The sequence below is a fragment of the Sus scrofa genome, chromosome 11, assembly GCF_054392235.1.
Source record: "Sus scrofa isolate SSC_HxYL_T2T_F1_AM1 chromosome 11, Sscrofa_HxYL_maternal_Yorkshire_Landrace_v2.0, whole genome shotgun sequence".
Lineage (NCBI taxonomy): Eukaryota > Metazoa > Chordata > Mammalia > Artiodactyla > Suidae > Sus > Sus scrofa.
In genome coordinates this window covers 10,102,792-10,129,588 of record NC_139393.1, presented here as the reverse complement: position 1 = coordinate 10,129,588, position 26,797 = coordinate 10,102,792, and the positions used below count along the sequence as shown (strand labels likewise).

Below are 26,797 nucleotides of genomic sequence, written 5' to 3'. Positions count from 1 at the left end.
GAGGCTCTAATCTTGTCAGCCTGATGGACCAGTAACCTCCACTGTGTTTGTTCTGCTGGTTCGTTAGAGCCATGACTGACAGGCACAGATAAAAAAAAATAAGGACATTTTAGAATGGTACCAATTTGGAAGAAAATCTAGTTCATTTTACTCATCTTGTTGTCTTTTACTAATGGAATATTTTCACCTGATCCATCAATCTTTAGCTCTAATTATATCTCTGTTTCACTGCTCCATGGCTTGTCACTACTGCCCCTGTTGATTGAAATAGTTTGTTTAGAAGCCTTTGGGCTACTTACCAGAGACTCATAATACCCATAATTTAAAGAGAAAAAAAAAGTTATAAAGCCTTCATGTCTTAAGTGCAACAGTGTGGCCTTGAAACACTATAGAACTTGCAGTCTAATAACTTGGAGTCAAATTAGCTAAAGCTTTGATTCACATGCAGTTGGAGATCAAAACAGGCTGAAATGCCTTGGCAACATTTATGCTTAAGGCCATAATTAGACAACTGCTACAATATTGAAAGAAAAAAACAAATTTTAGAAATTAATTAATTGAGATTTTAAAAAGAAAACAAGTCAGCTTACTCCAGCAATTTATTAAGGGGCAATGTTTCAGTTGCAAAGAATTTATATGAAATAAATGAGCTCATTTAAAATTAATTAGTTTACCATAAATAAACATATTGAAAGATTTATACCAAAATCAGTAACTCTACCAAAGATTTTTGAATCACATAAAAATTTAGTTAATGGGCCTTCAATTATTCACCAACTAAATAACAAATATACAAATTTCAGTGTTTGTCTGTATCATTAGATTACTTCAAAAGAGCAGATGGTACAACATACTGATATAGAAACATCTTCTGCCAAATTATCTTCAGTATTCTATCAGTCCAACATTTGTAAAATTTGAATCCAAGAAAATAATCTAGTATTATTAAGTAAATGTGGGGGTTTATTTATTTGGTTTAGTTTTACTAAGGACATTCTATGCAAATGTATGGATACTTTTTTTTTTTTTTTTAATCTTTTTAGGGTGGCACCCACAGCATATGTAGGTTCCCAGACTAGGGAGACAATCAGAGCTGAGGCTGCTGGCCTAGGCCACAGCCACAGCCACAGCCATACCAGATCTGAGCTGCATCTGCGACCTACACCACGACTCTTGGGCAACGCTGGATCCTTAACCCACTGAGTGAGACCAGGGATCGAACCTGCATCCTCATGGATACTGGTCAGATTCGTTTCTGCTGAGCCACAAGGGAACTCCATATATTCAAGCCATTATATATTTAAAATAACTAAAGGGCTTCTGGGTGAATCTTTTGACTATAATAGTCCCTGGTTTTATGCTACTGAGCTTTAAAAATATGATTAACAAAAAAATCACATGCGCCTTAAGAGTAAGTGTAATTAGTCCAGAAAAAAATACTTGTAGGGTAGCTGCTTTATGGAATACTAAGTTCAGCACTGTGCTGTGACAGACATTACTCCCCTTTCACAGATGAGGAAACTGAGGCTCAGCACCATTTTGAACATGGTGATTCTTCTTCCCTATACCTTTCTGACTCTATTAATATGTAGGTTGAAATGTTCTTCTCTAACCTATTAGATCAAAAAAGAAGCTGAGTTTTGGCTGGTGTGTAACAATCATGTCATAAAATGAGATTTCACCATATTTAGTCATCCTGTTACAGTCATTAGTGGCATTTCTATTCTCTACGCAAGATTCCTCGTGGTTTTTCTTGACCTCTTTGATATCAAACAATGGGTATTTACGAAAAATGTATGAAACAAAAATGGTCCAGGAAACGCACTATGAAAACAAAACTCCAACAATATTTAACAGTTATAAAAACTGAAAAAGGTAATAGGTCTAAGCAAAAAGCTACATGTTCTGGCAAATTATAAGTATTTGGAGATGATATAAAGGGATTCCTTCTAGATGAGTTCTCGTTTTTTTATTTGCAGATAAAGAACTTAACCTGATAACAAGTCTTGCCAACAAAAAGATTACTAATTGAAGGATAGTATGAGTAATGAAAAAAAAAGTTATAATCCTCTCACCTAGTGATTAGTCTAGAGGCGATGATAGGACAGCAGTTTACTGCCCTGCCACCTAGAAAGACTGGTAGGTTATCAAAGGTGAATATATATAAGTTGTTATTACTCTTTCCTCTGAATACACAAAATTAAGCTCTGTAGCATCTAACACATAGCAGTTTCTGATTCTTGACCTTATTAAATTAGTCTCTGGACAAAGGCGGTAGCAGTGAGCTAACGTCATTAATTCCATCATTCATTTCCATATTTATTAAACTAAACTTTCATTGAACAATATTTTGTATGAGACAATGAGCTAAATACTCGAAACAAAACAGACATGTTTTCCCCTCTAAAACCAAGATGCACCTGTCAAGATTGATTCCTATCATCCAAATTAACATTTTCCTTCCCAGGCAGAAATTTTGAGCAGCATTGTTCAATATTAAATATTAAATATTAAATGGATATGCTATAGAACAATATAGTAATAGCTCTATTAATTAAGAAATAGGCAAGTCGCATTAGAGAAAAGACTGAATTATATACTATATAAAATGAAAAGCAGTTTAATTCAGTGCCTGAATTATGTCGGCCAGACTGCAGAATTCTTCTGTCCATACAAATCTTTAAAATATTTGGAGTTCCCGTTGTGGCGCAGTGGTTAACAAATCTGACTAGGAACCATGAGGTTGCGGGTTTGATCCCTGGCCTCGCTCAGTGTTTTAAGGATCCGGGGTTGCTGTGAGCTGTGGTGTAGGCTGGCGGCTACAGCTCCAATTGGACCCCTAGCCTGGGAACCTCCATATGCTGCAGGAGCGGCCCTAGAAAAGGCAAAAAGACAAATCAAATCAAATATTTGTTTTAATCAATAGTTTTAGTTTAATGTAAATTTACATGCCAATTATTTCTATGGATTATGGAGCTTATAAGATTCTTGAAAAAAAGTTTATTCTTGGAGTTCCCATTGTGGCTCAGTGGGTTAAGGATCCAGTGTGAGCTATGGTATAGGTCACAGATGTGGCTTGGATCCTGCATTGCTGTGGCCTGGAGTAGGCCAGCAGCTGTAGCTCTGATTTGATGCCTAGCCTGGGAAATTCCATATGCTGCAGGTGTGGCCCTTCAAAAAAAAAAAAAGAAAAAAGAAAAGGTTTGCTCTTCTAATTTGTTAAATATTTTGGATATCTTAATTATGCAGTTAATTTCTTAGCAGGCAAGCCTTTCTTTTTAGACCTGCACTAACACAGTAGCCATTACCCATACACGGCTACTTACAGTGTGGCTACTCCAAACTAAGTACAAGGTGCGTTGAACATGCAAAACACATGCCAGACTTCTGCTTTTTTAGGACCCAAAAAAGTATGTAAAAATCTCAATTATTCCTATAATGACTATGTTGAAATGATAATATATTGGATAGGCTGGGGAAAATCGAGTATTAAGCTTTATTTTCTGTGCCTTTTAATTTTTCTAATGTGACTACTAGAAAATTTAAAATATGTGGCATGTATTATATCTCTGTTGGAGGGCACTGTAATAAATATTAAAAAAAAAAAAAGATTCCAAGGCACTAACAGAATCTAATTACTATCTGTGGAAGTCAAACAATAAAATGAAAAATGTCCTTAAGTGAATCTGACAAACCATCCTTCCAAACTAAGGCAAAATGAATGGGGCATAAATGCAGGACCCAGGCCTCGGATTCTCCCCTCCTCGGCTTCCCTGACCCTCCCCCCCAAACCCCTGCCCCATTCACCCCCCCTACCCCACCCTCGCACACCTGCCCCATTCACCACCCCTTATCCCTCCTCCCCCACCCCCTGCTCAAAGGAAAGAACTGGAAATAATAGAGCAAAGGCAAACGCGGCAGAAACAAGCCCAGAGGCCTCTGGGACTGCAGCTTACCACTTAACGCCCCCGGCAGAGTTGGCCCCCAAAGATAGAGATGGAGGAACTTACAGGGGAACGGTCTCTATATTTTAAAAAATGTATGTAACGTGGTGAAAAACTCAGAATTCATGAGAGTAAAGCATCAATGGAGGAACGTGATACCATCCGAAGCCGGTTAAGAATGAAGAGTCTTCGCCCCTCTGGACGAGAAAGCCCCGCCTTTCTAGCCCCTCCCGCCCGACTTCCGGCGCATCCTTCCGGTCGGTGGGAGGTGAGCAAACGACTCCTGAACTCTGCGGGGACACGGAGTCAGCATGATGCTCACCTTCTAGCTTGGTTGAATGGTTCTGAGGTGCCATTTCTCTTCTGCCCTCTGGTGCCTCTCGGCTTTCAAGGTCTGAAATTCCCTCTCGGCTCCACAGTAGGGACTAGCCTGGGCCACCCTCCCCAACGTGACCGGTTTTCCAGACTCGGCTGTCAGATCCCTTTCTTCATCACCCAAATCATAGTCTATGTGGTTTAATCAACTCAAAAGGAAAAAAAAAAAAAACTTAAGAAGTGTATCTAGCCATCTGATTATGAAAGAAGACAAAGCTGCAGGCAAATTTATTACAGTACTTTATCAGGGGACAGAAATACTTCTCTCTAAGCTCAAGGAAATTAAATATTGTAACAAGAAAATCATTTTTAAACATCATCTATTATTTAACAGCAATTAACAATAAGAAACTAGTCCAACAAATAGAAATGTTTAAATAAGTTGCAATAAATTCATATAGTGGAATTACTCCACAACTATTAAAAATCATGCTTTTGAAGACTAATGACAAAGAAATTACACACAGTGAAAATTAATAAAGACACAACTATTTACAATATGATCTAACTCTAGTAGGCTATGTTAATAGTGGCTACCAAAAGGTGGTGAAATTTCAATTTTTTTTTACATATAGTTTCTGTTTTTAAATTTTTACAGTGAACATATATTACTATTATAATCAGAAAAAATATATACAAGAAATAAATTATTATTCTCCAGTCTGTGATTTTAACAAGTCCAATTTTTTTAAAAAAAGTACCACCAAAAGCTTATCTTTCATGAAAAAAAATCATAACCACCTCTAAAGATGATAGATACATAAAACAGTACAGTATTTTTTTTATACACTAAAACCATGTGTCAGTAAGATGTTATACCAGGTATGATATTGGTCTGTCTTGCCTGGTATGATGTTGGCTTATCTATAAAGCAAACATTAGGAGCATCCTCAATTCCAGTGTAATAGACTTCCCTGTCTGAAAATCAGCAATACACTTAAGGGGCATTAAAGGATAACACCTAATTAGCCCTTTCTAAAAATCAGTGGCATGTTTCAGTTTAAAAGTTCAAAGCAAAACTCATTCAAAGCTCCATAGCAGCAGCAAAAATATAAAATGGACCTCAGCAATCACAGAAACAAATCTTCCAGTATTAACAGACCAAATGCTTTTGAACCTATTAAGAATTTTTAAAACCCAATTCAAAGAAAGTATGGCATATTCTAAGGAACAGAAAGTGGAGCCACTCATAAAATGAATTGTTATTTCATTCTTACTCTCTCAGGAAAGGTCAACCCATTCATTCCAAGATCTGCTCTAAATAAATGTTTATAATCAAATTAATCATAATCTTGCTACTAACAAGTACTTTTTCCTCCTCTCCACTCCCCGCCCCCAGCCACCGTAGTACAATGCATTTCAGTCAGTTTATGCTTCCTCAAGGGCCCAACATTGCATGGTTCATGCTTATCTTTCTGTACACATTTATTGAAAGTCCCCAAGTGCAGGGTCCAGTGACACAAAGACTTCAAGGACCTGGGGTTTAGAGTGCCTCAAAATATAAATATATTTTATACATAAAATACAGAGTTCTGTAATCTGTTCTGTTAAGCATATCATTAGTCAGATATGTAAATTTATATTTGCAGCATTTGATAGAAACACTGCTTTTAAAAAGAAATGTTGCAGCCTAGGGCCTTTTGTCATCTGTTCTATTATTCTGTCATCTTCTTTTTCAAGGGAAACTTGGTTCAACAAAGACCATTAGGCATACTATGGCAGTTGAGAGAGAGTTACTTGGGACTAACTTTTGATTCCAACACTTGCAATTATGATGTCAAGATAAACACTACATTTAGGAATGTGCACAGATAAAATATTCTTAATCTTTTCATTCAATTTCTGTAAAAACATTACAGACCGATTCCCATTTCTCATGCTTCTGTTATAGAATGTGTTGCAAAAATGGATGGCCCCTGTTTTTTTTAACATACCCTCCCAAGAAAAAAAGAACAAATCTAGGCACTATCCGCATTATTCATTATTTTACAATCACTTATGCTCATTTTAAAACCTCTGTCAGATGTCACAAAAAGGTTTTCTAGAAGTCAGATAAATAAAATCTATAGTTTCACAACATTGAGAAGTGCAAATGATTAACAGCTGGTATGTGTGCATAATTATTTCAAATGAATAGGAAAAAAGTTCAAGACTATTTGTAATTCTTTCTGCCTTTCTTAGAGTAGTAAAAAATAAGAGAAAGAGAAATAACAAAGGCAAAAAATAGAAAAGCTATGAAAGCCAGCAAAGACTTTCGGGTATGAAAAAAGCTGCACTCAGTACACAGGGCAAATTCTTCTGGACAAAATCTTCCCAGAGTTTCAGGATCTGGGAAGCCATTGTTGTCAATAATTTTCCTGTAATGTTTCATGGATGGTTTTGGCTCAAACTGATTTGCAGCATAACGATAGAGGCCAAACTTCGGAGCTGTGCGATCATTAAATGAATAAGCAAAGTATCCACAAAGATTGATATCATCCAATATGTAGGCTAGAAAAACAAAAGGACAGGAGAAAAGTTGTTAAAATATATGGCACACAGCATTTTCTTTTACAACGCCCTGGTGCATCAGGGAAATTTTCAATACCATTTGATAAAACCTCAGATTTTATCAGAAAAGGCTTAGATTTAATCAGAAAAGGCTTCCTTTATCCAAAAACAAAGAGGCGAAAGCAAGGCAGATTCAGCTATATTTAACAGTAGGTTTTACATAATTAAACCTACTATGATGTACTTGGGTTAAACCTTCAAGTTCAGGCAGCAGGCCAAGGCAGCTGCGAAGCCGTCTGAGACGGAGAACAGGACAGTCCAGGCGTTTATCCGCCCAAAGCAGGTGCTGGGAATTTTCCGTCTTCCACTTTTATCCCTGAGGAGAACACTAGCTAGCCCTTGGACTTCGGCATTGCAGCTAGGAGTGGACAGCACCTGCTCTGAGGGTGACAGTGTGTGTACAAGTTTGAGAGTTTCTACCAGGTATCAGGCTCTCAGGTGACATAACCTTCAAGAGACTGCTGTTTCGGGGGCTCCTTACCTTTCAGAGCTTCGTTTACGTAATTCTGCAGGTAATACACTCTCAGCTGGTCTTCGGCCGCCTGCGGATCATCGTCAATGCCGTTGGATATTATATACATGGGGAGGTCTCCGTACTTGGACCTCAGCCAGTTCAGTACCTTGCGTAACCCCCAGGGCACCACCGCCACCTGGCTGGGGGAGTTGAGCCAGGTGATGTCGGTCATTTCTTGCACGGCGAGGTAGTCGTTGTATTTTGTCGGATCTTCTTTTTCCCAGTCTACAAGGATAGTGGTGTAATGGCTTACAGCCAAAAAGTCAAAGGAACCCCGGATTAGCTTTTTTTCCTCGTCCGTGAAATAAGGGAGGAGGAAATTGTTCCTCTGATTCAGCCAGTCTCTCATCACAGGAGGATAGTCCCCGGAGCCAAAAATGGGCTCGGCCAGCCAGCCGATGTCAAATTCCAAAACTCGCTCGGCCACGTCTTGGTCTTTGGGGGAGAAAGGGCAGGCCGGTTCTATCCAGTCCGCCTGCAAGGCGATGGAGATTTTACCGTGCTGGGTGCGCCTAAACTTCTCGTCGTACACGCGCCACGCCAGGGCGTGGGCCTTCAGGAGATTGTGGCCCGCGCTGTACGTCATGTTCCGCGTGGACGGCTCGCTCATCGTGATCCAGAACTTGACGTGGTGGCCGAGGTCCCTGAAGCACAGGCTGGCATACTCGGCGAAAGCCAGGGCCGTGTGGGGGTTCTCCCAGGCGCCGTGCCGGGCCAGCGGCCGCGGCAGCCCCTGGTGCGCGGTGGCGGCGGCGGGGCGCCACAGGGCCACCACCGGGGTGATGTTGGCGCGCACGAGCTCGCTGGCCACGCAGCGATAGTAGCGCAGGACCGTGCGGTTGACCTGGGACTGGTTCCCCAGCGGGAGGATCTGCGCCCAGTCCAGGGAGAAGTGGAAATGCGAAACGTGCGTGTCCTGGAGTAAGGCGACCTGGGGCCGGATGGCCGCGAAGTCAACGCAATAGGATTTCCTCTTCTTGGTCACAACCCCGTCCACCTTAATAAGTCTCTTACTGCGGTGGACATCCCACAGGTAAACGCTGGGGTCGGTAAACTGAGACAGAGTGGTGTCCACCTGGCAGGAGGAGAGTCACCGTTAGCCTCACCTGGACAGTCCTGGAAAGTCGCTCAAGGCAGTTCTTTCAACAAAATGAGCCAGCAAGATGGGCAAAAACAGAACTCTTTCTAGCTGAGTTTTTAAACTATTTTGCATAAATAGTATGTTCCTGGGAAAGAAAATACTCCATTTAGTTCAATACACATTTGTTTTACCCACAATTCTTTCTAACTCTGGAATGGTTACTTTGATGTTACAAAAAAACGTGTTTTAGGGGCCCTCCGGATGACAAATGTTAGTGAGCTCTACACCTCTGGTCTGTGCTAAACAAGCAGAGTCATTTGGATGCTTTCCTTTCAGTATAAGAAATCTCTAATGATATGAAACTTTCAAATTGAAAAACAACTAGACAAAAAAAAATTGTAAAACTTAAAAGAAAACGAAAGTCAGAAAATGAAATGATACTTAAAATTAAATTGTGCCTCTTAAAATCATGTTCTAAATTGCTGTTTGCTCTAGATAAAGGATAGAGGAAGTAAGCGTAATGACTGCCTTTTATTGGCATCAGTGTCAACAACAGAATTTAGCAAATTCATTCTGACAGTAGAAAGTAATAAACAATGTAGAAACCATACTGTCATCCACCCATAATGAGATATTTCAACATAGCTTTTTTTTTTTTTTTTTTGGTCCTTTTGTCTTTTCTAGGGCCGCACCCTCAGCATATGGAGGTTCCCAGGCTAGGAGTCTAATTGGAGCCGTAGCTGCCGGCCTACGCCAGAGCCACAGCAATGTGGGGTCTGAGCCGCGCTTGCGACCTACACTGCAGCTCACAGCAACGCCGGATCGTTAACCCACTGAGCAAGGCCAGGGATCGAACCTGCACCCTCATGGTTCCTAGTCGGATTCGTTAACCACTGAGCCATGACGGGAGCTCCAACATAGCTTTTTAAAATTTTCTAAATTATTGTTCTGTGGCGATCATGATAATAATGGTTCTCAATTTCTGATCTGTAAGCCTCCAAAATGAAAACAGTTATTTAGGAAAAGTGGACAAATTGCAAAATCAAAAATCGCAAAATCATCCCTCCACATGCCAACCATGGCAGAAATGGAAACGGAAAGATCATCCTCAGGACCTGCCGCCTAAGCCAGTTTTCCCGTCAGAAGTAATCTTGTTAGATGGGAGCTCCCGTCGTGGCTCAGCAGTTAGCAAACCCGACTCGCATGAGGACTCGGGTTCCGTCCCTGGCCTTGCTCAGGTGGTTAAGGATCCAGCGTTGCCATGAGCTGTGGTGTAGGTTGCAGACTTGGCTCAGATCCAAAGTTGCTGTGGCGTAGACCACTGGCTTCAGCTCCGACTGGACCCTAACCTGGGAACCTGCACATGCTGTAGGTGCGGCCCTAAAAAAAAAAAAAGGCAAAAAGTAGTAGTCTTGTTAGAATTGGTTCCGGGGTTTGACCCTCTATAAATGCAAGGGTCAAACTGCGACTTGAATCTCTAGCAGAGGTTTCCTTGCCTTTCTCAGGCCTGTTGCAAATGAGCTTCTGTTTCTCTAGAGGGATCAGTGCTGTGTTTATAAAGGAAAGTCATAAAAAACAGCATGTCAGAGGGAAATTGCTTTTTCTGGAGAATTGTTCCTTGTAGATCACCCACGCATGCATTTCCTCTAATGCTGTGGGAATGCCGTCAGAAGTATTTTTCCACTGTGATGCACTCACAAATCATGTTTCCTTAGCTTTGCAAGAGAAAAGAGTTGCATGCTCTTTAGAAGTGAAAGTGTTCATAACCTGAAGAAGTTCTTTGGATTATTTTTATAGAGCTCTGAGTTGACAAAATTCGTAACTTCTCTACTCTACTGTTCCAATACACCAGCTTTTATTCAGTCCATCTGAAAACAGATATGAGAGACTAAGGTATAATTTCTGAGAAAAAAATCTATTTATTAAAAACACAGAACATTTAGAAATGGATATTTAGGCAAAAGTCTACATAACTTCCATTAATTTGTTGATATTTAATTTAAAAAATCAATAATAAAGTTGAACCTTTCAGAAGAAATGGTTATACTGTACATACTTAGTATACTGTGGAATAAATGTTCCCCTAACAGTGGCCAATGTTTAAAAAAGCTCTATGTCCCCAGTATGTAGCAGGTTCTGTAGTAGTAAATACATGAGCATTAGCAGTTACTGGAAAACAAACCTCTGAGCTGGGAAATTAGGTCCAAGGACAGTAACAGTCCCTGTGCATAAGCCTAAGGTCAGACTTCGGACAGCTGCTGTATTAATGAGATATTATTTTTAAAGTTTTCCATATGAAATGTATGCCTCATTCACATTGGGGGTTTGAAATACTAGCCAGCAGTGAAAAGATGAATTTCAATGGTTTAAAACTGACTTCTCAGGACTCTAATATAATGCATTAAATATATTACAGAGACCTGGTTGTAAATGAAAATATATTCGTACACTCATCAGAACTACCCTAACAAAAAACTCTATTTTACTTTGTCAGTTAGGGCATCAGCTTGGGATGCGGGCTGCCAAATAGTACAAAGCTCAAGGTAAAAAGCAGAAAGAATCAATTAGTAGTTGCAGCCTTTTCCCACTCGAGAACTTCTGGAGGAGTTGGTGTCCACAGTGGGCTTGTGTCTGGCTGGTAGAGATTAGGAGACGACCAGGCTCTGCTAGGTGGAGGTAGCCAGGATCTGAGCTGATGAGATGAAAGGGCGGTGCACCCAGAGAGAAAAGCTCCAGGGCTGGTGAGTGGCTGACATTAGAACAAAGTCTAAACAGCTCCTAAGGAGGAGAAAAAGGAATTCTCTCCCCCATCTCCCTTCCTCTTTGCTGCCATACTTTTCGCATCTGATCAGTTTCTCCTCTCTCTCAAGCAAGTAAGATCTACTCCTAAAACTCTCTCACTACTGACCGGTTCCCAAGGTGAACACAGTCCCTGGATGAGAACAGAGCAGGAGTGAAAGGGCTCCTTCCAGTACCCCCACTGCTCCCTGAATTCACACTGTCTGCACAGAGATGCTGGTGGAGCCTTCTCTTCCCCAAGGACTAAGCTAGGAATTACCAGCCCTGGCTGAGATGCTATCAGAGATCAAGGCAGATCATGAGCCCTCAATGACCAGGGGTCCAGAACCCAGTCAGAAGTGGGGCTCGGCAGAAGGTCAAGAGGTAGAACAAGGACCAGGGACTAATGCGGAGGGACTACAGGATGGCCTTCCTCCCTTCCTGCCTCCTCCCCTCTGGCACTAACACCGCTCTGCCTCCTCATTTGAACGCCACTGTGGATCCCATTTACAGGAGCGAGGTTAGGATGGCGAGGTTCCCGACGTGGGCTAAGGGAGAGGGGGGATGGAGGAGGGAGGAAAACCCCAAGCTGAACAGGGTGCAGCTAGGAAGCCATTGGGCTCAGATATCCCTGAACAGTGTTCCTCGGTTGCCTTTAAATGTAAAGCAGGGATTGCATTTGAGACGGCCCCTAAAACTCACTGGAGGTCTGAAAAAGACAAAAGAATGACACAACTCAGGAAAAAAAAAGTATTGAGGACAGAGTTGATTTATTTCTTCATAAATCAAAGACTTCAATTTGATATTTACCAAAAATGAGCAGCCCGTTTCAACTAGAAGGCCTTTTCTCACACCCAAGCCTTCTTCCAAATACGTCTTTTGAACTGAAGGGTAACAGAATATGTTACCCCAAAATATGCCCACAGGAGTTCAGAGTATGACACCCCAAAAGACGCCCCTTTGGTATATTGATTATTTTGAGCTAGAGGCACTTGAAAAACAGCAAATGCAGAGAAAGGGTTTCTCTGAACTCCCCTTACCTCTCTAGAGACAACCCTCCAAAAGGAACTCAAAAGCATTGTCCTAAATCCCCTCGTGGGAGTTTCATCCACCCACCAGGGAAGAAGGGAAGTTTGACTTTTTTTTTTTTGTTTTTTTTTTTTGTTTTTTAGGGCCGCACCTGCAGCATATGGAAGTTCCCAGGCTAGGGGCTGAATCAGAGTTGTATCTGCTGGTCTCCACCACAGCCACAACAACACAGGATCGGAGCCGTGTCTTCAACCTACACCACAGCTCGTGGCAATGCCGCCATATCCCTGACCCACTGAGTGAGGCCAGGGATCAAACCTGCATCCTCAAGGATACTAGTCGGATTCATTTCCGCTGAGCCATGACGGGAACCCCAGGGAAGATCAACTTTTAACCACAGGAGAGGATATTTGAAGTCACTGTCACATTCAGGCAAACTTTGTCAGAAACCATCCTAGTGCCCACCTATTCTTTTAAAGGCCCATTCATCTTTCCCCATCTCCTTTCCCTATTAAGATGGTATTTAAGCCTGGGTTCTAAGCCACCTCATTTTTTCCCAGAGTATCTCCCATGTATACATGAGGTATAAATGTTAATAAATTTAGTTTTTTTTTTCTCGTGTTAATCTCTTATTGCAGGGGTATCAGTTAAGAACTCAGAGGGTAGAGGGACAGTTATTTTTCCTACCCTGCAGAAATAATAAATTGGCCAGAAGCACTCAACATGCCAAACCCATTGCTGCTCCGTGGATCCCGAACTCTGCCTTCTTCTTGGTCTCTATTTTCACTCAGACTCTGTTTAGTAACACACCCCTCCGCCAACCACCCAGCTCACTTACCACCAGGCTCTGTCCACTCTATTATTTGCGTATCCATCATTTCCCCTCAACAGGAGCCTTCGAAAGCACGGTCTTCTCTCATAGTGCACCCCTCTACCAAGCACCCCCACGCAATTAACACAGAGCTTTGTACACACTAAGTATCTAATAAGTGCTCATTAAAGTATTCAATCCAATTCTAGAAAATGGATTCTTTACATCTGGAAAAATTAAAAATAATACTGAGGACTAACCACACAGCAGGTGCTCGATAAATATTGATTGACGATTTTGAGGAACTTCCTTACATTTCAATTTAAAAAATTATTCAATAATATTATAACTATATGTCACAGATCATATTATACTATACATGAATTTATTCAGTAATATCCAGTAAATATTGAGGACTAAGCACACAGCAGGTGCTCCATAAATATTGATGGACCATTTTGAGGAACTTCCTTACCATTTCGATTTTAAAAATTATTCACTAATATTATAACTACATATTACATATCATGCTATACTATATGTAAATTTATTCAATAATATCCAATAAATATTGAGGACTAAGCACACAGCAGGTGCTCCATAAATATTGATGGACCATTTGGAGGAACTTCCTTACATTTCAATTAAAAAATTATTCAATAATATTATAACTATATGTCACAGATCATATTATACTATACATGAATTTATTCAATAATATCCAATAAATATTGAGGACTAAGCACACAGCAGGTGCTCCATAAATACTACTGGACCATTTGGAGGAACTTCCTTACCATTTCAATTTTAAAAATTATTCACTAATATTATAACTATATATTACATATCATGCTATACTATATGTAAATTTATTCAATAATATCCAATAAATATTGGGGACTAAGCACACAGCAGGTGCTCCATAAATACTATTGGACCATTTGGAGGAACTTCCTTACCATTTCAATTTTAAAAATTATTCACTAATATTATAACTATATATTACATATCATGCTATACTATATGTAAATTTATTCAATAATATCCAATAAATATTGGGGACTAAGCACACAGCAGGTGCTCCATAAATACTATTGGACCATTTGGAGGAACTTCCTTACCATTTCAATTTTAAAAATTATTCACTAATATTATAACTATATATTACATATCATGCTATACTATATGTAAATTTATTCAATAACATCCAGTAAATATTGAGGACTAAGCACACAGCAGGTGCTCCACAAATACTACTGGACCATTTGGAGGAATTTCCTTACCACCTCCATTCGGGAACTCTTGCTAGAAATGACATTCCAATAACGGAATCACTGTGCAAGCGTTTTCGTCCTGGAGGTACTTCCACAAGCTTGGGGGTTCCACAGTTATACCTCAGGAAGGCTCAGCCTAATGTTTCCGCTCCAAGCTTAGCAGTTCCACTGAGATCTCGGGTACTGTGGAGTTCTGTATTACATCCTGTTTACGGAAGAACTCAACTGCTTTAAGGGGGACTGAAAACCACTGTACTGAAAGAAAGTGTTTTATCTTTTTCCTATCTTTTCGGATCTTAAAGACACGTATGCTTTTAGCTTGTTCCCCTTTGGAGCTGGTGTAGTGCAGTACGAAGCCAGGAAGGTTGTTGGAAGGAAGGGTGCAGCGTTCCAAAGGGTGCCCTTCATGTGCCCACTGAGGACCCGTGTGTGACCTGAGGAAAGGACAGTGTGTCATGACAACCTAATAAGGAAGCACTACTTACTAGTGATAGGGCTTGGTGAGACTGCGGATTGGTTTTGTCAGCTGACTTACTTGAATGTAGTTGTCAACAATTCCCCAAGCAAAGTCACAGGGAAATGTCCCTTCTAGGGGCTGATTTTCAGGTAAAGGAGGGAAGCCATTTTTCTCTATCAGCTTTTGGTAGAACAAGGCTGAAGACTTCGGCAACAACTTCTTATCCTGGCTTAGAAAGTCGATGTAGAAGAGTCCACGTCTGATGCTGTAGCCTCTGTGCCACTCGAAGCCGTCCATGAGGGACCAGGCCGTGTATCCAATGACGTCCACCCCGTCCAGCCTGACGGCTGCAAAGGAAAGAGGACAAGAGCAAGGTGACCCTGTGCTGGGCAGTCGCCTCAGGATTCAAAAGCATTTGAGGGTTTTACTACTTGAGGATATAAATTACATATGCTTACTTTGGGAAACTGATGACCCTTCTCAAGATGAAAGGCTCTAATCAAACCTAGATAACTCCAGAAATAAACGTCTTCACCAATAGGCTTATCTCCAATATGTTCTGGATTTCCCTTATTTTGTGAGTGCTCTTCAGGCCAGGATGGCTTGTTCTCCTTTCTATAAAGCACCTATTCTTGTGCCTGAGGCAATAAATGAACTAAGTCTTTAAAGACACAGACTACTTACTTTTTGCTCAAAAAAATATTGATATTCCTTTTCTAAAAAAATAGTTAACATTGTAAATCAACTAAATAAAACAAATTTTTTAAATTAAAAAAATAAAGTCTTTTATTCAATACAAGAAATCTGAACCCAAAAATGTGTATAGGGATCTAGATAGCTTGGGATTTACTTAATATTTAATATAATCTAAAAATCTAGAGCAGTAACTGTCAAAGTCAAGTAATTTTAAATAAACCCAGTTTCTCATTTATGAAATGAATTTTAAAAATTAAGTTCCTCAAGGACCCAAAAGAGAAAGGGGTTACATAAATGCATTCCTACTGATGCCAAAAGGAATATCTACGTTCCGATTAAAAACTATACATTCACATAGTTTATTACAGATCATTTCCAGTAGATTTTGGCAGGAAATTAGAATTTTATCCACAATCCTACCTTTCAAAGTTTCCATTATGAATTTTTTGAGGTAATACATATATTTGGCATCATCTCTCTTGGTGGTCCCTGAAACAAACCAGCCGTTTTCTACAATAAATATTTGAGGGTGGTTATACTCAAGGTCAATCCAGGAAAGGAGTTGCCTCAGGCTGGGAGATTCCAGTTGGTGGAACTTCATCTGAGGGTCTAACAGTTGAAAACTCAAGGTTGGTCCAAAGGAAAGAGCAAAAAAGTCAGCTGTCCCCTTGATGAACTTTTTCTCAGATTCAGTAAAATCAGGCAGAAGAGATGAAAGGTTATTCTTCATGCTCTCGGGATAGTCTCCATCAATAAATACGGGTTTGGCAAACCAGCCTAGGACAAAGTCAAGAGATTTTTGACATTCTTTGATGCTATGGTCGGTCATCCTGCGAGGACTGATCCAGTGGGAGCTTAAGGCAATGGACACCTGGCCTCCCTGAGTTGGGCGGAAAGAAGTATTGTAGAGATGCCAGATTTTGGCATGAGCCTATAAAGAGAAAAACCACAGTGAATTTATCTCTGATTGTGAGGGAAAATACAACACATATTTGAATCCCCAGTTCCAGTGGTATCTGTTTCTCATCAAGTCTAACCTAATGACTAACTTGACCATGTTAAAGTCACCTGGAACCAATAAATAATCCAGAGGTAGGTCAGCTCACAGTGAGCTGCTCTCCATGACGGGAACCATATCCATTGTTTTTCAGCAGCCAGTGGAAAAATATGAATTTCTTGGGTTGAATGTGTAGTTATTATTCATACTTTGAAAAGTTAATGAAATAAGAACTTGTTATAACATCTTACTACTTAATTGACTTTGGATTATGTACTTTTTCATTAATAGGCTTCATGAAAAGAACCAATCCCACATCCATGGTTACACCAGGAATTTCAAAATAGGATTATATATTTTTTTTTTATCCTAAGAGACTAGTAGTTTTCAAGTTGACTCAGATTGTTGGAGTCCATTTATTATTTTGCGTTCATCTCTCACAACTAAAATTCTAACACATGTTCTCACAATTGTTGTCCTTCTCTAAGAATCGGTGCAAAAAATTAAAGAAGGAATTCCAACATGTAACCTTGGCCCACCCTCCAGAACTCTGGGACACTGCTGGCTTCCTGCTGGACCCAGAGTGTAAGATACAAGCCAAGGGCAAAAACACCTCAATGCAGCTTCAAGATCAAATGTCCAGTTAGTCAACACTCAGCTGGAAGTTTCCTACAACAAAGAAAGGGGCTTTGCTTCCACAAGATCGACTTTAGACTCCCATAAAGTCTTACTGACTTCTGACGTCTTATTTTCACGTGTTTCCTTTCTATTTACAAAGAATAGTAGGGTTTTTTTCCCCTCCCTTACTTGAACTTAGTTTCTCTTCACTTTTGAATTCCTTGATTTACTCCCCCTATTTTTCTCCAAATATAAGAGTTGTTTATCAGCCATGTGCTCTCCTAATATTCTCTTGGAAAACTCCATTCTGATTCTGTTTGACTCATATTCTCCCAATGATCATGCCAATTTTCATTCCACTCCCTGAGTCTGAAGAAACTACTGCACTCTGTATGCCAAACAAACTCTTCTTTTTTCTTTAATAATCTTCTCTTGGTTCACTTCAGTGCAAATGTCCAAGAATGGCCTCATCACCATTCTTATGAGTCAGCCACACATTTCAGTGGAATACAATAGTGCATAGCTTTCCTTTTCAGTTTCTTAGTAAATATCTACTATGTTTCATTTCTCTGACTGTATCTTTTTTTTCATGACCTGAAGCAGCTCTCTATATGCCAAGAATGAAATGGAGGATAAAACATCCACCAGAAGAATAGTGGCATTTGCACATGTGATTCAAGAAACTGGGCATGGGACTGTGCTAGGCTGTTGGCTTTGTGATGTGTCTACCTTCCTCCCTCTATCTTCCTCACCTCCACCACCCTACCTCTCTCTTTCCCACTGACAAGAAATCTCATCGGTTCACAGTTAAACAGAAAAGAAAGGAAGCAATCCATGCTAGTATGCAGGATGACGGACAGGGGAACTTTCTTAATTTGGCTGATGTGAGGTCTACAGATAGCCATTTTTTTTTCTTTTTATGGCCACACCCACAGCATATAGGAAGTTCCCAGGCTAGTGGTCGAATCAGAGCTGCAGTTGCCAGCCTATGCCACAGCCACGGCAACCAGGACATATCTATGACCTATGCCACAGCTTGCAGCAATGCTGATCCTTAACCCACTGATCGAGACCAGGGATCTAACTCCCGTCCTCATGGATACGATATCAGGTTCTTGACCCATTGAGCCTCAATGGGCACTCCCCTACAGAGAGTCATGACCTAAACCTAACAGACTTAGCTCTACAGAACAAGTGCTATGATGGGGAGAGTTGGAGGAACAGGCAGGAGTGGAAGCAACCAAGAACTTCCTGATCTGGGTCAGTTTTGCAGGTAGCTAAAGTCCGAGCCATACAGTAGAACTACCTACAATCACAGCCCGCTCTTCTAACCTGGAGTACTTTGACATGGGTTGAGGAGGTGTGGCAAGGAAACAAATGACCTTGACTCTAGGGAAGTGTACATGGGGCTCCATGTCAGATAAAATTCCCGTTCCCTCACTTTGTGTGTGTGTCTTAGACCACACTACTTAACCTGAGCAGGTAAGACTAAATTTAACAGACTATTTCTCTCACAGGGCTGTAATAAGGATTAAATGAGATACTTTATGTAAAACACCTAACGGAGTTTCCATATGGTAGTGTCTCCATGAATGCTTATTCCCTCTCTCCCTAAAGGATCAACAGAACTAAAGGAAAAACACAGCAGGTAAAGGAACCACCACCTGCAAAAGAATTCAGCCCATAGTAGTGATGTGATGTAATGATGCAACCTGGACTTTGGATTAGAAGAATCTTAGGTTTGGATCCCAAATCTGCTACCTGTTACAGTGTAAGCCTCAGGCACTTAGTACAAATGGGAATAGCATCTCTTCTCCTGCAGGGACAGGGCAAGGATAAAACCGTATGATGTAAGAGGAAGTGTTTTTCAAGTCATCAATTATTTTAGAGAAGTACAATATAAATCTGTAGCACTGGAAAGTGTGATGATTAATTCTGTGTCAACTGACTGGGCTAAAGGAACACCCTCCCCCCTACCAGATGGCAGGTAAAACATTTGTCAAGAGTTTAACTAAGCTACTCCATGGTGTTCTGCATCAATATCCATTTTGTTTAACTACGTGTCCTGCAGGGACCTTAAACTAACACTGGTCCCCTCGTGCAAGGACACACCTCAGGTAACAGCCCACAGCCATAAACAAATATATGCTCCTGAAATGACTGCCCAACAGCCCTTGTGATCCAAAGATCTCCCCCACCTCCCATCAGCTATATGCCTTATGCACCCCTCAGATAAGGCCCCTCTTTAGGTTTGAATGGGCCAATCCAGACCCAGCCCAGGAACCATACAGTGCTCACGCATGGAGCCTATTAAAGGTATGCGTCCAGGGTCCTGTCCCTCTATCTGTCTGGACTGCCCTCCCTCAAGGTGTGTCATGTACTTCTTCCAGGACCTCTGACCTCTCCATTTCAATTTCTCCTGTGGTCAGTTATTGAACCAAGGTTCACTAGGGGCATCCTATACTCTATTTAAGAAATGTTTCTGGAAAAGATGAGCATTTGAATTGGTAGACTGAGTAAGGAAGACTGGTCTCACCAATGTGAGTGGGCATGATCCAACCCAGTGCGACGTAAACAGAGCAAAAAGGGGCAGGAAGGGTGAACTTGCTGACTGGCTGGGACATCCATCTTCTCCTGCCTTCGGGTGATGACGCTGCTGGTTCTTGGACCTTTGGACTCAAACCAGGACTTACACCACTGACTCCCCTCATCCTCAAGCCTTCAAATTTGCGCTGGAACCACATCCCTGGGTTTCCGGAACCTCCAGCTTGCACACAAGAGATGGTGGTACTTCTCAGCCTCCATAACCACATGAGCCAATTCCTCATAAAAATATCTATGTAACTCTACATATCCTATTGATTCTGCTTCTCTGGAGAACTCTGACTAAGATAAAGCATCTTAGATATCATTTGGCCTAACCACGCACCCCACTCCACTCCAACCCCCACCCCCCACTGATCTGTTGTTTGACTGCCCTCTACAGCAACCCAACTTGGTGGTCATCCCACGTATGGCATCTTCTCCAGGAAGTCCTCCGCCCCTGCTGCACCCCGAACCGCCCCACTGAGCTCTCTCACATCACTTCCCTCCCTTAAAGCACTTAGGGCAAGTGACCGTGCCTCTCTCCCCAACCACACGCCCTAAGGAAGTCCCTCGGCCCCTTCCTAGCACAGAGAAGTACAGCAAAAATGTGTAGCACTGGAAAGTGTGATGATTAATTCAATGTGTCAACTGACGGGGCTAAAGGCAACACCCGCCCCCCACCCCACCAGACGACAGGTAAAACATTTGGTCCCACGGTCTGTTACACTGAACTGAACTCTGTTTCATCAAGAATTCATTCCAAGATGGTGGAACAGAAGGACTGGAGCTCAACTTCTCTCCTAAAAATGACAAAATTCACAGCTAAAGGCTGAGCAATCTCCACCCAAATGGACCAGAAACCTTAAAAAAGATACCCTACTCCAGAAGAAAAAGAGGAGGCCACATCAAGAGGTAGGAGGGGCGATTTCATGATATAAACAACCCCATACCTCCTGGGTGGGAAGCTCCACAGACTGAAAACTAACTGGTTCACAGAGACTCACCCACAGGAGTGAGAGTTCTGAGCCCCACATCAAACCCTCACATGCGGGGATCTGGCACTGGGAGAAAGAGCCCCAGAGCATCTAGCATTGAAGGCCAGTGGGGCTTGTGCACAGGAGCTCCACAGGACTGGGGGAAACCGAGACCCCATTCTTAAAAGGCGCATACAGACTTTCACGTGCACCGGGTCCCAGGGCAGAGCGAGGTCTCCACAGGAATCTGTGTCAAACCCGACTGCAGTTCTTGGAGGACATCCTGGGAAAACAGGGGTGAATGTGGCTTGTTGTGAGGGATGGACACTGAAGGCAAAGCTCTTGCGATTATTCAGCAGCTGCCTTTCTCTGGAGGGGGCCATTTTGGGAAAATCTGGCCCAACCCATGGCTCTGAGAAGCCCCAGGGCAAACAACAACCCAGGTGGGATCACAGCCCCGCCCCTCAGGAAACAGGCTGCCTAAAGACCCCCCGCAGACACACGCAGACACACGGTGCCTCTAATCCCATCCAGAGACTAAGCCCAACCAACAGAGGGATTAGAATCAGCTCCACCCACCAGTGGGCAGGCATCAGCCCCTCTCATCAGCAAGCCTACAGCAACTGCCGACTTCAGCCACAAGGGGGGCAGACACCAGAAGTAAGAGAGGCTACAACTCTCTTATCTGTAAAAAGGTCACCACACCAAAAACCTGTAAAAATGAAAAGACAGAGAACTATAACTCAGATGAGGGAGAAAGGAAAAACCCCAGAAAATCAGCTAAGCAATGTGGAGATTTTTGGCCTCCAGGAAAAAGACTTTAGATTGCTGATGCTGAAGATGATGCAAGACAATGGAAATAAACTGGAGGCAAAGATGGATAACTTACAGGAAACACTGAGCAAAGAGATACAAGAGGTAAAACTGAAACAAGAAGAGATGCAAAATACAATAACTAAAATGAAAAATTCACTAGAAGCAGCTAACAGCAGAATACAGGAGGCAGAAGAACGAATAAATGAGGTGGAGGACAGATTAGTGGAAGTTATGGATGCAGAACAGAAAAGAGAAAAAAGATTGAAAAGAAATGAAGAGCGTCTCAGAGAACTCTGGGACAACGTGAAACGCACCAACATCCGTATTACAGGGGTGCCAGAAGGAGAAGAGAGAGAGAAGGGGACAGAAAACATATTCCAAGAGATAATAGCCAAAAACTTCCCTAACATGGGAAAGGAACCACTCACTCAAATCCAGGAAGCACAACGAGTACCATATAAAATAAACCCAAGGAGGAATACCCCGAGACACACATTCATCAAACTAACCAAAATTAAAAACAAAGAGAAAATCTTGAAAGCAGCTAGGGAAAAGAAACAAGTAACATACAAGGGACCCCCAATAAGGTTATTGGCAGATTTTTTACCAGAAACTCTGCAGGCCAGAAGGGAGAGGCATGATATACTCAACGTGATGAAAGGAAAAAACCTCCAACCAAGATGACTCTACCCAGCAAGGCTCTCGTTCAGATTTGAAGGAGAAATCAAAAGCTTCACAGATAAGCAAAAGATGAGAGAATTCAGCAACACTAAACCAGCCTTACCACAAATACTAAAGGAACTTCTCTAGGCAGAAAAGACAAGACAGCAACAGGAAACAAAAATTCCACAAATGACAAGGCTCCCCAGTAAAGGTACATATACAGTAAAGATACAAAATCATCCATGCACAATTATACCACCAAAATCAGAAATCATGAGAAGAGGTGGGTACAAATGCAGGACACTGGAGATGAACTTGCCATTAAGAGAACAACAACTTTAAACAATCTCATATACATATAGACTCTTATACCAAAACTTCAGAATAACTGCCAACCAAAAATCTACAGTTGATACACAAACAAGGAATCTCTGGAGAAGAAATACATCTCATAGTAAATAAGTGCATAATCCACCATGAAGGGGGTCATTTGACATCATTCTTGGAATGCTGAAGTCTTCTTAGATCTGATTCTGATTTCCTCTCCATCAAAGAACTTATGATAATTATAATTAAATAATGCAACTGTACAATTAAATAATATAGTTCTACAATTGTATTATGAATAACCATTTCTCACCATGGTACAATGTCTTGTTTATCACATCACCTAGAATGGTGTAATGCCTTTATTGAAGAATCAATAAGATGTAACAAATTGTGAGGACATATTTATATAGTTACACAGTTTTTTAACCAATTTACGCATTTTATATTTTACTTATTTTCAGAGGGTATATTATTTTTGTTATTCTTACCAGTTAAGTTATTCTTTTTTTTATGCTATATAAAATACTTAATGGTATATAAGGCTTTCTTCTTTATAAATTTTAGTTTTATGATATAACTGTTTTAATATAATGCTAATTTTTAAAGAAAAATTAAAATGTAATAGATAATACTAAATACTAAGGATGAAAGCCATACAAAATGGGATAAAGTATAGAATAAATTTCCTATTTGTCTCAACAACAACAAAAAAAAGGTATTAGTGGGAGGATATATTGGATCAAAGCATACAAATATTTCTATGGTTTTTTTAAAATATTGTCAAATTTCCTTCTAAAAACTATGCACTAATTTGCATTCCAGCATGAGAACAGCATTTCAACGCATATTCAGCCAACAATATGTTTTTTTATAATTGCCAATTTAGTTGTTGAAAATACTATTTACTTGCACTCATTATTTTTTTATTTTTAGTGATGTGATCTTTTCATCTTTATTCTTTTTATGTTATTTATTTATATGCACCCTGTTTTTCAAAAAATGGAGATCAATATATTTTTACTTTTAATTTCTAAAAGTTCTTCATATACTATATCTACTAACCAATTTTTCAAATATTTTGAAGTTTTTTCTTATTTTAATTTTAGTTATGATAGGTTTGTGAAATTCAAAATTTTTATCGTCAGTATCTTGATTATATAATCAAATGTAATCAATCTTTTCCTCAGTGTTTCTTGCATTGATTTATCATAAGAGGGTTCCTGCCCATCCTGACATCAGAGAGTCACCTCTATTCCACCCTTTCCTACCCAGTCCTAGCTATTTCTTTATTTCCATGTTTTCAGTATCACATGAGGTGGAGTATGACATTTTTTTAAAAAAACATAGTATACTCATTACTTGATAATCTGAAAGTTAAGCCTAGTATATTTGCAAAATCTGTAGACACTACCAGGCATTTGGAGAAGTAAGGATTTAAAGAAACAGAGCTATGTGCTCTAAAAACAGTGTTAATAAATAAACATGAATTTGCTTTATTTGTTTTAAAAGAAAAGAATTCATTCTACTTTCTGATGGTAGATTTGAGTAATCAAACGCCACGGGGCTGGATGTAAGAAAGTCACCATTTAGGATGGTTGACAGGGAGATGATTACTATGTATGGGTTTGCATTGCTTTCTAATTATTCCAGGTAAGTTAATCTTATAAGCTTGTTATCCTAAGATTTAACAAAGCTATGGACAAGGACTTAGGGAAATAATTAAGGGTATGATTGAGAATGTTCATCTAAGTACTATTCCATTTTTTTGCCTTTTTTTGCCTTTTTTTTTTTTTTTTTTTTTGTCTTTTTCTAGGACCACACCTGAAGCATATGGAGGTTCCCAGGCTAGGGGTCGAATCGGAGCTGTAGCCCCCGGCCTACGCCAGAGCCACAGCAACATGGGATCCAAGCTGCGTCTGCGACCTACACCACAGCTCACAGCAACGCCGGATCCTTAACCCACTGAGTCTGAGATAGAAGCAAAGGCAGAAAGGCAGAAAGTCTGAGCCGAGACAGAAAAACTTTCTCATAAGATAAGCTGGTTGTATTTTATTTCTGACACCTCGAGAACAGAGAACTTGGAGGTACACAATCAAAACATAAATAAATTAGAGGGGATTTGGCTTGGTATGGCTTGGCGAATAATACTGTGTTACTTCAAAATGCACCAATAATCCAATTTAAGGCATAAGACAGACTCCTTACTTCCTTCTGGTATGTGATAACCTCCTTACTTCCTTGCTAGCCTCAATAAAGATTCTGAAATCTAGGGTCTGGAAAATCTGGGGAAAAATGGATCTCATATTTCTTTCTACCAGTGAGCTAGTGTCACCAAATTTTGCAGGTCAAGTAAAATACTCTGAATTTCACAGCACATATAGACATATTTTCTCTGGCTAAATTCTACATATTTGTACCCTTCACAGAGTCCAACACAAAGTTTCTCACAAGTAAAGTAAGAAATCACAAGAAATATTAGAAAATACTTAGAGATGAATAAAGACAAAAACAAAACATACCAAAACTTATGGAGTGCAGCAAAAGCAGTATTCATGTGAAACTTTATAGCTGTAAATAACTAAATTAAAACAGAAAGATCTTGGGAGTTCCTTTCATGACACAGTGGAAACAATTCGACTAGGAACCATGACGTTGTGGGTTCAATCCCTGGCCTCGATTAGTGGGTTAAGGATCTGGTATTGCCATGAGCTGTGGTGTAGGTTGCAGATGCAGCTCGGATCTGGTGCTGCTGTGGCTCTGGCGTAGGTTGGCAGCAACAGCTCCAATTCGACCCCTAGCCTGGGGACCTCCATATGCCATGGGCGTGGCCCTAAAAAAGACAAAAGACAAAAAAAAAAAAAATCTCATATTAATAATCTAAATTTTTGCCTTAAGGAAACAAAAAGAAGAGCAAACTAAACACATACCTATCAGAATATAGGAAATAATAAAGATTAGAGTAGATGTAAACAAAACAGAGAATAGAAAAATAACAGAAACAACAAAATCTAAAGTTCATTCTTTGAAAAGATCAACAAAATTGACTAATCTTTAGCTAGGCTGACTGGGAAAAAAAAGAAGACTTAAATCACTAAAATCAGAAATGAAAGTGGGGACATTACTACTGATCTTTTCTATTTTATAATAGAACAATTATAAGCAAATACTATAAACACCTGTAGGCCAACAAATTAGCCTAGATGAAATAGAAAAATTCCTAGAAATACACAAATTATCAAAAGTGGCTCAAGAAAGAATAGAAAATCTGGACAGATATATAAATAAGAGATTGAATCAGTAATCAAAAGTCTGACTACTAAGAAAAATCCAAGGCCAGTGGCCGCAACAATAAATTGTCTCAAGCATTAAAAGAAGAAATAATACCAATTCTTCTCAAGTTCTTCAAAATATAGAAGAGGAACAGAACTTCCTAAATCATTCTATGAGGTCGGCATTGCATCACTCTAATAAAAAAGCCAGATAAGGACATCACAGGGGTTAAAAAAAAAAAAGCTACAGACCCACAGCCCTTATTGGTAGATACAAAAAAATAAAAAATTCAACAAACTATTGACAAAACAAGTCCAGCAGCATATTAAAAGGAGTACATACAAAGATCAAGTAGGATTTTTCCCACAAATGCAAGGATGGTACAACCAACGCAATACATCACATTACTGGGATGAAGAGGGGGAAACCCACATGATCATCTCAGTGAACACACAAAAAGTGCTTGACAAAATCCAAACATCTTTCATGACAAAAACACTAAAATAAATAAATAAATAAATAAATCGGGAGTTCCTGTCAGTGGTTAATGAATCTGACTAGGAACCGTGAGGTTGCGGGTTCGATCCCTCTTGCTCAGTGGGTTAAGGATCCGGTGTTGCTGTGAGCTGTGGTGCAGGTTGCAGACGCAGCTCGGATCTGGTGTTTCTGTGGCTCTGGTGTAGCCTGGCAGCTACAGCTCTGATTAGACCCCTAGCCTGGGAACCTCCATGTGCCACGGCTGTGGCCCCAGAAAAGATGAAACGACAAAAAAAATGAAAATAAAAATAAATATAAAAAATAAAAATAAATAAACAAAAAAGGAATAGGAGGGAACTTTCTTAACAAGACACAGGGCATTTAAAACAAACTCAGAGTATCATGCTCAATTAGTGGAAAGACTGACAGCTTTCCTAAGATCAGGATCAAGACAGGCACACTGCACTGCAAGTTCTAAACAGAGTAATTACGCAAGGGGGGAGAAAAAGGAAAGAGGTTGAAAATAAGCAAAACTATTTGTATTCACAGATGACATG

At 40.3% G+C, this 26,797-nt stretch overlaps 1 protein-coding gene across 10 annotated transcripts in view; it reads right to left on the bottom strand.

The window, feature by feature from the left end:
* Nucleotides 1-4,546: 4,546 nt before the first annotated feature.
* The window catches only part of KL (klotho), a 238,155-nt gene continuing 215,904 nt past the window's right edge, over nucleotides 4,547-26,797 (bottom strand). For 3 of the 10 annotated variants that reach the window (XM_084981488.1, XM_021065566.2, XM_084981489.1), the window contains 4 exons: nucleotides 15,930-16,440; nucleotides 14,892-15,160; nucleotides 7,351-8,458; nucleotides 4,547-6,809 (listed from right to left, as the gene is read on the bottom strand). In XM_084981488.1, the coding sequence (XP_084837614.1) occupies nucleotides 6,472-6,809; nucleotides 7,351-8,458; nucleotides 14,892-15,160; nucleotides 15,930-16,338 (2,124 nt within the window). In that variant the 5' untranslated portion in view covers nucleotides 16,339-16,440 and the 3' untranslated portion in view covers nucleotides 4,547-6,471. Of the gene's footprint in view, nucleotides 6,810-7,350; nucleotides 10,333-10,360; nucleotides 14,102-14,228; nucleotides 15,161-15,929; nucleotides 16,441-26,797 lie in introns of those variants that run through there. The other 7 variants (XR_014819185.1, XR_014819180.1, XR_014819181.1 and 4 more) reach the window with 7 other exon arrangements.